This window comes from Anomaloglossus baeobatrachus, chromosome 5 (genome assembly GCF_048569485.1).
Source record: "Anomaloglossus baeobatrachus isolate aAnoBae1 chromosome 5, aAnoBae1.hap1, whole genome shotgun sequence".
NCBI classification, from domain to species: Eukaryota; Metazoa; Chordata; class Amphibia; order Anura; family Aromobatidae; genus Anomaloglossus; species Anomaloglossus baeobatrachus.
This window is the reverse complement of record NC_134357.1, coordinates 24,702,212-24,714,388: the sequence shown is the minus strand read 5'-3', so window position 1 is coordinate 24,714,388 and position 12,177 is coordinate 24,702,212. Positions and strand designations below refer to the sequence as shown.

Sequence of the window (12,177 nt, the reverse complement as noted above, 5' to 3'; positions counted from 1 at the left end):
GACTGAGGCTGAGTTTTACAGTAGTACCGGGATGGCAGCCATGCGAGCCTCCAGCATGCCCTATCATCTGCTGTGGTAGCCCACAAGGGTGTGGACGGGGTGAGGGGCCCAAAATGGCATGACAGCAGAATTGCACCCCTTAAATGCTGCTGTCAGAAAGTGACGGCGCCATTTAAGTGTTTTTCAGCAGCAGTAGGAGTCTGTTCTAAACACCGGCACCTGCGGTGAATATCCGTAATATGCTGCCCCTTTCTATGAAGGAGAGCTTCGTGGGGTGTCCTGGGATCTGCTGGGATCTCCTGTGATCATGGTACATGAACCATTAGGAGAGGGCTTACATCCCATCTTGGTGAAGCATTATTGTGTCCTGCATTGATGCCTGCGGACCCTCAGAATGGGCTCTTCTTGCTCCAGGGAGGGGATGTCCAGGATTATATAAAAGTGTCGGCCTTTTTCCATATACAGCTCCATTCTTCTCTGTGGCGGTGTCTGGGGTTGCGGCATTCAAAGGAATGAGGTTAAGCTGCAGTACCAGGCACAACCTACGGTCAGGAGTGGCGCTGTTCCTGGAAGATTGTAGATTTTTCTTCTTAAATCCGGACAATCTTGCAATAGGACGCAGTGCATATGGAGGTCACATCCAGCAGATATGGTATTGCGGCGATGTCCGTGTGCTTTGGGTGACCGTTGTCTGCTTTCCTCGCAGGTCAGCCTCTCCTCAGTATATACACCTTCTCGGCAGTGTCGGCCATCACTCATATACCAGATACAAAGCTGCTGATTTCTGGCTCAGGTGAGTGTCTCCGGTCGCTGGTCCCGGGCTGGACGCTCCTTACCGGGGTCTTATCCTTTCACTTAGTGCCGGTGTCTCATTATTTGTGTCCCCGAAAAACCCTCAATGACTCCATATCTGAAGATTTACTGTACAACGTCATGTGCAGCATTTTACCAACAGATCATAAAAAATAAAAAAAAATACTGGACTTTCCTCCCCTTTCTCAGAGGTGGTGATTTAAGGATTTTTTGACTTTTCTGTTTAGGGAGCTTTACTTTATTAACACTTCACGTAAAAATTGTCCTTAAAGGAGCGGACTGGAAGGGGGAACGTCCGCACGCTTTCTATAGAAAGCCGCCTCTTACTCATTCCTATCTGCTCTGCAATTAAATAAGGAGTTCACAACGACTCAATTATCCTTCTTCATTATCCTTTTGTTTCTGCATCGCTGCCTCCCGCAGAACACGGGGAAGTATTGTTACGTTTTTCGACAACACCTGCGACATTTCCGAGTGTTCACATTAACCCCTTCCTGACATTCCCAGTACTTGTGTGCTTGTATGGATCTGAGCCGTCACCATACACTGCAGGTGCTGGCTGTGTTATACAGCTGGCACCATACAATGCGGGTGCTGGCTATGTCATACAGCTGGCACCGTACACTGTGGGTGCTGGCTGCGTTATACACCTGGCACTGTACACTGCAGGTGCTGGCTGCGTTATACAGCCGCCACCGTACACTGTGGGTGCTGGCTGTGTTATACAGCTGGCATTGTACACAGCGGCTGCTGGCTGTGTTATACAGCCGACACAGTAAACTGCGGGTACTGGCTGTGTTATACAGCTGCCACCGTACACTGTGATGCTAGCTGTGTTATTCAGCTGACACCATACACTGCTAAAAAAATGCAAAACAGGACTGCCGCGGAAACACCATCACATGTCTCAACGCTGGCAGGAAACTAGCCAGGTCTTTCACCGGGAAGGAACAACCACGGGAAGGGCAGTCTCCAGTCAAGGAAGTCGCCTATGCCAAAACATGGTATCCATCCACAGACAGCTGTTTCGGGGTATTTGCCCCTCATCAGTGTGGAGTAGGAAACTGGCTAGTGGGAGCAATGCCTAGTAAAAGACTACATAAGCAAGGATGATTGACCTTAGGGAGATCAACATCCAGCCTCACGGAGACACCATCACGTGTTTCTCAATGCAGTGATTCTAGAACAAGGCCCCCTGGGAAAATATGCAAAACACACAGCTGGTAGTATCTGTGTTATACAGCCAGCACTGTACACAGCGGGTACTGGCTATGTTATCCAGCTGGCACCGTACACTGCGGTTGCTGGCTGTGTTATACAGCCGGCACTGTACACAGCGGGTGCTGGCTGTGTTATACAGCCGACACAGTAAAAGGCAGGTACTGGCTAGCTTATACAGCCGGCACTGTACACTGCAGTTGCTGGCTGCGTTATACAGCCGGCACAGTACACTGCAGAAGCTGGCTGCGTTATACAGCTGACACAGTAAACTGCAGGTACTGGCTGTGTTATACAGCCGACACCGTACACTGCGGTTGCTGGCTGCGTTATACAGCCAGCATAGTACACTGCGGATGCTGGCTGCGTTATACAAACAACACCGCTCACTGCGGGTTTTGGCTGAGTTATACAGCCGACACAGTAAACTGCAGGTACTGGCTGTGTTATACAGCCAGAACAATACACTGCGGATGCTGGCTGCGTTATACAGCCGGCACAGTACACTGCGGATGCTGGCTGCGTTATACAGCCGGCACAGTACACTGCGGATGCTGGCCGCGTTATACAAACAACACCGTACACTGCGGGTTTTGGCTGTGTTATACAGCCGGCGTAGAACACTACAGGTGCTGGCTGTGTTACAGCTTGACACACAAAAAACAAGTCCTGATCCGACACCCTCACCCAGAAAATTATAAGAGGTAGGGGTCTCCAAAATGGCAACACAAAAGAGGGTCAGCAGTGAGAGATAAGGGGGTCAGCAGTGAGAGGACACTTATCAAAAGACTCTTCTAGAGACCTTTAAGGATTATACAAAGCACGGTGCCCCTTTAAAAAGATGTCCTTGCGTCGTCCTCTTTTGATTGTCAGACATTATATTCTGCTGTTTCTGTGTTTGGCGGTATTAATACTTTATGACTAACCTCTAAATTCCTTCCTAAAGAGCATGTCTTCCCCCGAAAATAAAGACATGACCTAGAAAGATTAAATCCCCGGGCTCCTCTTGTGCTCCGGCTTTTGTTATATTCCTCCCTTTATTTTCTCTTACACAGGGATCCAGTCCTGGGTGATGATCCCTTCTGACAGGTCGTTATAGGGGTTGTCACCCAGCTTTCTGTAGATTCTGACCGGCTTATCAATCTATTACTCATCTATCTTCTCCTTTGTATCTGTTTTTGGGTCAGTTTACACTAAAATTCTGGCATTTTCTTCAGTTGTCATTCCCATCAGTGGTCTGTGAACCCCCCCCCATGCCCACCGGTCTGCACCCCTGATTAAAGGGGTTGTCTAGGTCTTTGTATATCCGTGGTCTATCCGAAAGATCGGCCATAAATATTAACTCTGACACCCAGGTCTCCCATTGGTCAGTTGGTCAGAGCCAGAAAAGCACAGATCCGTACACTGTTTAGTGGCCGTTTTTGGTACTGCAGCTCAGATCCCATTGACGTGAATGAAAATTGAGTTGCAGTACATGGCGCTATTCTGTGTATATCTAGCCACTGCCGCAGGACCTGATAACAGCTTATCTGTGGGGTGTTTCAAAATATCTCCTTGCTGTCAGTGAATGGAAACCTTCATTGTTTGCATCCAGAATCTGACTATCCGCCCGACCGATCCCCGTGTAAATTGATGAGAATTTGAAAAAATGAAGAAGTTTAGAAAGTTGCAGAAGTTTTGATTATTTGCAAAAAAAATGCCCAAACAATTTCTTCATCCCCATCAGTGATGAAACGGATTTTGCACAGTAATGTTACTTTATTTTGTTATATTTCAGATGGTGGAAAGATCGACGTTTGGGATCTGGAGACGCAAGAAAACCTCCGATCCGAGAGGGCGCACGATGAGAGGGTGTCAGCATTGCAGGTAATGGGGGGGGATGGTGGGGAAGAGTCCGGAGCGGCGGCGCACAACCTGCTGCAAGTTACAGTACAGAAAACCGCCACCTCCGAACACAGCACCATCATTACACCGCAACCTGGTTTCTCCGTCCAGCAGTGATCATAACTAGGAGGTTTTTGCAGGTATCGCCAACTGTCATGGCGGCGTCAGGATGTGGGGAATCTTCACATTCTTGCACTCTTCCGGCTAACTTCCCTGATGTCTGTGATCAGTGCAGGGTGACTTGGCGACAACTCACAGAACTGCGGTTCATGAGCAGGCTAGTAAGAGTTAATTTTGCCTGACTGCTTGTTAGTGTCCTTGGTCACATGCTATGAGACAGCCAGTCACGTTCGCTCTCCTCCTTTTTATGCAGGCTGCACTGTTCTTATGATGCCAGCTATAGATTGACTATACTGGCCTGGAGAGGTGGATTTATCCAGGCTTGTGATATTATTGTCGTGTGTTAACCCTTGTTGTCCATTACCTCTCTTGCTTTTCCCATTTACTGTTTATTCAATGGGACGGAGTTTCTTTTATCCCTGTCTGTCTCATCTGTATTTCCATCACGCTCCTGCCCATTCATTTTCTGGGGGTAACAGATTAGCTTTAATAAGGCACGGGACTCTGGCGTCTCCACCATCAGGGGTAATCCGGAGGACAGGGATAATCTAGGGTTCCCTATTGTGAGTAACAGTATAGGAGCCCTTTGTCTATAAAAGAGGTTATATATGGCATGGAAAATAAGATAAGTGTTTCCATACAGTTCCATTCGGGGTTGCTGTACTCCGGATCATCAGACGGTTTCTTGAAGGTCTGGAGAGTCGTGCCTTCCTCCGGAGCTCTGAGCCTCCAGCACTCCTGTGACTCGCTGGCACTTTCTTTGAAGGGGTTGTACAGTCTTTGTGCCACAACAGACCAGATTTACGTGGCGACACAGGGGTCGTCCATCAAAGCCGTCAACTGGAGAAAAGGTCAGACTGACACATACAGAGGCAGTGACATCTTCCCTCTCGTGAGCATTTACATACACCTCCAGCACCTTGTACTGTCCCTAAGTTCATCCACATTTATCTTTTACAGACCATCTCACCCGACTGTCCAATCACAACTCCAGCTCTGGATTTGTTGACGCACTAACTGTTACACCTGACAATCTGCTCATCACCAGCGGCTTTAACATTGACCAAGGACACGGATACCTGAACAGTAAGTGCCGCTATATGTCTCCACTTCACAGTATTCTACATAGTGGCCTAGATACCCCGGGTAACTTTACATAGTCCTTTTATTGCCTTTTAAAGAACATTTCCATAGTATTATCAATGATAAAGTAAGCTTACAATGATTACTGAGTAGTATTTTTACTATAACTCTGCCCCTATATACAATAATATTATAATTACTATAATACTGCTCCTATGTATAAGAATAGAACTACTATAATACTGCTCTTATGTATAAGAATATAACTACTATAATATTGCTCTTATGTATAAGAATATAACTACTATAATACTGTTCCTATATACAAGAGTATAACTACTATAATACTGCCCCCTATGTACAAGGATATAACTGCTATAATACTGCTCCTATGTACAAGAATATAACTACTACAATACTGCTCCTATGTATAAGAATATAACTACTATAATACTGCTCCTATGTATAAGACTATAACTACTATAATACTACCCCTATGTACAAGAATATAACTGCTATAATACTGCTCCTATGTACAAGAATATAACTACTATAATACTGCCCCTATGTACAAAAATATAACTACTATAATATTGCCCCCTATATACAAGAATATAACTACTATAATACTGCCCCCTATGTACAAGAATATAACTACTATAATATTGCCCCCTATATACAAGAATATAACTACTATAATACTGCCCCTATGTACAAGAATATAAGTACTATAATACTGCTCCTATGTACAAGAATATAACTACTATAATACTGCCTGTATGTACAAGAATATAACCACTATAATACTGCCCCCTATGTACAAGAATATAACTATTATAATATTGCCCCCTATGTACAAGAATATAACTACTATAATACTGCCCCCTATGTACAAGAATATAACTTCTATAATATTGCCCCCTATGTACAAGAATATAACTACTATAATACTGCCCCTATGTACAAGAATATAACTACTATAATACTGCCCATATGTACAAGAATATAACTACTATAATACTGCTCCTATGTACAAGAATATAACTACTATAATACTGCCCCTATGTACAAGAATATAACTACTATAATACTGCTCTTATGTACAAGAATATAACTACTATAATACTGCTCCTATATACAAGAATATAACTACTATAATACTGCCCCCTATGTACAAGGATATAACTGCTATAATACTGCTCCTATGTACAAGAATATAACTACTATAATACTGCCCCCTATGTACAAGAATATAACTACTATAATATTGCCCCTATGTACAAGAATATAACTACTATAATACTGCTGCTATGTACAAGAATATAACTACTATAATACTGCCCCTATGTACAAGAATATAACTACTATAATACTGCCCCTATGTACAAGAATATAACTACTATAATACTGCCCCTATGTACAAGAATATAAGTACTATAATACTGCTCCTATGTACAAGAATATAACTACTATAATACTGCCTGTATGTACAAGAATATAACCACTATAATACTGCCCCCTATGTACAAGAATATAACTATTATAATATTGCCCCCTATGTACAAGAATATAACTACTATAATACTGCCCCCTATGTACAAGAATATAACTTCTATAATATTGCCCCCTATGTACAAGAATATAACTACTATAATACTGCTCCTATGTACAAGAATATAACTACTATAATACTGCCCCCTATGTACAAGAATATAACTACTATAATACTGCTCCTATGTACAAGAATATAACTACTATAATACTGCCCCATGTACAAGAATATAACTACTATAATACTGCCCCCTATGTACAAGAATATAACTACTATAATACTGCCCCCTATGTACAAGAATATAACTACTATAATACTGCCCATATGTACAAGAATATAACTACTATAATACTGCTCCTATGTACAAGAATATAACTACTATAATACTGCCCCTATGTACAAGAATATAACTACTATAATACTGCTCTTATGTACAAGAATATAACTACTATAATACTGCTCCTATATACAAGAATATAACTACTATAATACTGCCCCCTATGTACAAGGATATAACTGCTATAATACTGCTCCTATGTACAAGAATATAACTACTATAATACTGCCCCCTATGTACAAGAATATAACTACTATAATACTGCCCCCAATGTACAAGAATATAACTACTATAATATTGCCCCTATGTACAAGAATATAACTACTATAATACTGCTGCTATGTACAAGAATATAAGTACTATAATACTGCTCCTATGTACAAGAATATAACTACTATAATACTGCCTCCTATGTACAAGAATATAATTACTATAATACTGCCCCCTATGTACAAGAATATAACTATTATAATACTGCCCCTATGTACAAGAATATAACCGCTATACTACTGCCAATTTTGGACATTTGCATTAAAGATCTCTCAGTGATTTTTTTTCCCCTACACCGATTGGAATTGAAGACCCCTTAATCCATACTTTTTATGCTAACAGTAGAGCAGTTTTCTCTGATTTATCCTTCGGTGCGGGTCACGTGAAGGTGCTTGTATCCGCACGCTGCCGATATGTTTTCGGAGCTGACATTGATTTTCATTACCTGACTGCTGGATCTCTGGGCGCTGTGAGGTATCAACCGGCTGTATTACAAAGGGCCGGTATGTTTTGCAGAAGCGTGGGTGCTCTGCAATGTGAAGCTGGCTGGGACCTGTGGTTCCACAGGATTGCATTACATGCAGAGCCATGGAAGGGTGTGTGATGCTGATTACACACTCCTTACCACCTGTGGGTGTGGCTCCATGGGTTAAAGCAATCCTGTCTCTGAACCTGGGAGGAGTGTGTCTAGGGCAGTCTAGTTAGAGACTAGCTCCAGACTTCCAGCGTGTATGCTGGGAGAGAGTGAGAGCAGAGCCGAGAGTTCTGCATGAAGTGTGTCTAGGGCAGTCTAGAGAGAGACTGGCTCTAGATGTCCAGTGTGTGGACTGGAAACAAGTTAGAGCAGAGCCAGGAGCTCTGGGTGTTTCAGCCTGCATGGAGGCTGATCACAAGGCTCTGATATTGAGTCTGAGGTGAGTGCAGCCAGGCCAGGGCTGTAGGGCCGAATCTCTCCAGGAGGAGAGACAGACAGGGGTCTGCAGAGGGCCCTGGGTGCTGGAAGGAACCTTGGCTAGAGTTGTACGCTGGCAGGAGCCAGAGAGTGGGGAAGTTGCTAAACTTCCATTATGGACTTATTGTTTATGTGTGAGGGCAGTTTATGCTGAGTGTTTTTAATAAACTGCCAGAATTTCTATGAAGAGACTGTGTACGTGTGTTGCTGAAGCTACCTCACACCGCTGCAAGCGAGTGAAACCCCCACGTTGCAGGGCGCAACGTTACATATGGTGTCTCGAATGCGGGCATGCGGTCTGGTTGCTAGGGGCAACGCAGCCTGGTTGCTAGGGGCAACGCAGCCTGGTTGCTAGGGGCAACGGCCTAGGACATATTCCTGTGGATACGGACTGCTTGTGGTGGATCGGCGGGTCCACGAAAATTTTTTGAAGCGGTTTGCGGTGGATCGGCGGGTCCACGAAAATTGTCTGCGCACTCAAGCAGCTGGCGGTGGATCGGCGGGTCCACGAACAGGGACAGCGCTCTCAAGCACCTGGTGGTGAATCAGCAGGTCGTTCGGGACCCGTGCGGCAGTGGCGAGAGTCCAGCGACTGGAGGTTCCAGGCCAGCCGGAATTGCAAGGCCCTGCTTGGTGAGCAGTGATACACCACAGGCTGGAGATCCTGGTTGTACGGGCGGTACAACCCGGAAAGGTTAGTGGTTCTCTAACCCCCCCTGTCTTTGACCACCGGGTATTACCCATTGGAGCGCCCCTCCTGTTCCTCTTTTCGTTGCAGCATGGAGGAGCTCCTGAACCAGCTGCTGCAGAGCCAGCAGCATGTGCCTGGAGGTCCAGTGACAGCAGTGGGGGCTAAAAGCCAAAAAGAGGGAATGGTCCCTGCGGACGCTGTGGAGGAGCTGTACCAGTTCCTGGTCCGGGGACAGCAGGAGCTGTCGGTGTTTAGCGATGTCACAGCCATGGACCAGTTTGAGCGTTCCCTTCAGGGGCCAGTATGGACACTGGGTGCCCAGGGAGACGAGGGCAAACGGTGTGAACTGGGGGCTAAGGACATTGCATGGAAACCGCAAAAGGGGGCGGAGTCCCAGAAGGGAATAGTTGCCCATAAGGGGGTGGAGTCCCATAAAGGGGTGGTTGCCCATAAGGGGGTGGAGTCCCATAAAGGGGTGGTTGCCCATAAGGGGGTGGAGTCCCATAAAGGGGTGGTTGCCCATAAGGGGGTGGAGTCCCATAAAGGGGTGGTTGCCCATAAGGGGGTGGAGTCCCATAAAGGGGTGGTTGCCCATAAGGGGGTGGAGTCCCATAAAGGGGTGGTTGCCCATAAGGGGGTGGAGTCCCATAAAGGGGTGGTCGCCCATAAGGGAGCGGAGCATCCCAAATCCAAGGGTGAAGTGGTGCAGATGGACTGTAGCCAGGGACAACAGTGTTCATGTCTTAAGTGTCCTGTTTGCAATATAGACCACCCATCCGACGAGAAGCCACGTCTGTGTTCCGTGGAAGTGGATGGAGAATCTGTAACAGGAGTCGTAGACTCAAGGAGCTTGGTGACTCTGGTAAGGGCCACCTCTGATGTCCACTTGATTCCTGGAAGGAAGATCCACGTCGGCTGCACCCACAGTAATGAGACAGAATACCCGGTCTCCAGAGTGGTCATTAAGACAGCCTGGGACAGTGGTTCTCATGATGTTGGTGTAGTCTCAGATTTACTGCACCCAATTATTATAGGTTGGGACTCTAAATTATTTGTGCACTTGTGGAAGCAGGGGGACGTATACGGTTGCTTGTGTAAGAGCCGGAACAGCCCAAAGGAAACCCCACCCCATTGGGAGGTGAAAAGGGGTCCTTGTTGTGCAGTTATGTGTGGTAAGGAGGAGATAGCACCTCCTAAAATTGACTGTCCTAAGTTAGGGGTGACCAAAGAAAATGATGGACGGACCCAACTTAGTGACATAAGGACTAAGGGAATAACCGATAGTGTGACCGTTAAAAACGGGGTAGCTCCAGAAAGGGAGGCAGATATCTGGTTAAGTGGGGACATGATAGTCCAGGATACCAGGGGGAGTGATGATGACTCCAGTAAAGACACTGACTCTAGTAAGGTGACAAACGAGTACAGTGTGGTACAGATGGGCGAGAAGGGCAAAACTTCCTCCCGACGCCGAAGACGTAATAAGCGCCGAGAGGGGGCACAGTGTAGGCCGTCTGAGGGTGCAGAGAAAGTGATATGCCTGGTTAATGAAAACATGGTGCTAGTAACACCTGCTACGGAAGAGTCAGACAGTGATATCCTGCAAAAGAAAGAGGAATCAAAGACTGAACTGACACATTGTCACGACAGAAACCAGCAGGGTGAAATTGCAGGGGAGGAACCGACCAAAGACGTAATGGCGGTGTCTCCTATAATTTCCATGCATGAAGCTGGAGGTCTGTTGGATGATAGCGCTGTACGAGATGACATCCTACAGAACAATATAGGAGAAGGAATCCAGGGCAGTGTTGGTGGAGTACAAATCCACAAAGGTCATGGTGAGCAGACTGGTAAGCTACCCAGTGGTGAAGTGATGAATGTTGAAAATGGTGCCAAGGTTCTAAGAAGAACAGAGTACCGTGCTGAAGGGCATAACACCCTGGTAGAAGGCGATGCTGTAAATGCCCAAGAGAAGGCAGAGGGTGACACTGCAGAGACCCAAGTGGAAGTTGGAGGGAATGCAGTGAAGTCCCAAGACACAGCAGGTGCTGTAAAAGCGGAAAGAGCCTCTGAGGAAGAGGTGAAGTCTGGACATGAGGTCTCATCAGAAGCTGAGAGCCTGACTGACTCAGTGGGTAAGACCAAGATCGCAGACAAGAAGATTGGCTCAGCTAAGAGCCTGAAACCCAAACGTTCTGAAGCTGAGATGGAAGAAGCCCCAGAAATAGTGTGTCGTAGACCAGAGAGGTCCGCAAGTGAAGACTCATTCAAGAGGATGAGCAAAGACCATCTGCAACAAGAGATACTTCTTAGGCAGGCTACTGAGAGTCGAGTAAGGGAGCTGGAGAAAGAAGTGGCTGAGCTCCGAAGTCGCTTGGCAGAGTACCAGTCCAAGTCCCAGGGAGCCTTGGAGCAGATGGAGCAGCGAGTGTCAATCCTGACCAAACATGTTGAAGCAGGGGAGGCCCAAAGAGAGCTGACTCTGGAAGCTAAACTTGACAAGCATGTGGCAGGGATGAATGAGACTTCTGTAGTCAAGTGCATGGTGGATATACCTAAGGACTTAAGAGAAGCGTGTGCCACCGAGTGCATGCATGACGAATTTAAGAGAGCTGTGGAAGCGTGTGAGGTCTACTGTACCCCAGGGGCTGAACAGTTAGTGATATTGTCCACCAGGGAAATTACTGGGCAGCGGGTGGCTATTCTAAAGGACATGCACTTCAGATGTGTTCGTATGAAGTGGCAGGTCCAACTGCAAAAGGAAGAAGCCACTAGACAGCTAGAGTATAAAAGGAAAGCGCAGAGTCTGGCGGAAGATATTGTCCAAGTACCCCGGGCTCTGGTGGGGAGAGTCATTGGAAAAACCGGACGAGTCATGCAAGACATGGTGAATAAATCAGGATTGGTGAGATTAAGAATCCCTGCTGCTAATGAGAGCAAGATACCCAGGGAAGCTGGTATGGTTCCGTTTGTCTGTGTCGGGACTGTAGAGAGTCTTGGAAACATTCGAAGCCTTATTGAATATCTGGTACACCATGTACGTGACATGGAGCGGTTGTGGCAAGAAAACCTGAAAATTAAGGAGCAGCTTCGCCAACTGTGTGGGGGACAGCAGCCGTCTTCCACCCGTTGTTCAGGGGAAAGAAGTGGAAGATGGCGTGTCGGTCCAGTAGTTCAGACGCGCGATAAAAGGAATCGCCGACAGAGTGGTAACCTACGATGTACTGTAGATAGTGGCTGCTATGAGCTTAGAGTTCCCG

General features: G+C 46.2%; 1 protein-coding gene across 2 annotated transcripts in view; it reads left to right on the top strand.

Annotated features, from left to right (window-relative positions):
* Positions 1 to 12,177, top strand: part of LOC142310704 (uncharacterized) — a 66,221-nt gene that overhangs the window by 37,204 nt on the left and 16,840 nt on the right. Inside the window, exons 8-11 of one of the 2 annotated variants that reach the window (XM_075348300.1) lie at positions 707 to 793; positions 3,809 to 3,897; positions 4,679 to 4,886; positions 4,996 to 5,121. In XM_075348300.1, the coding sequence (XP_075204415.1) occupies positions 707 to 793; positions 3,809 to 3,897; positions 4,679 to 4,886; positions 4,996 to 5,121 (510 nt within the window). The remainder of the gene's footprint in view (positions 1 to 706; positions 794 to 3,808; positions 3,898 to 4,678; positions 4,887 to 4,995; positions 5,122 to 12,177) is intronic. The other variant, XM_075348301.1, reaches the window with a different exon arrangement.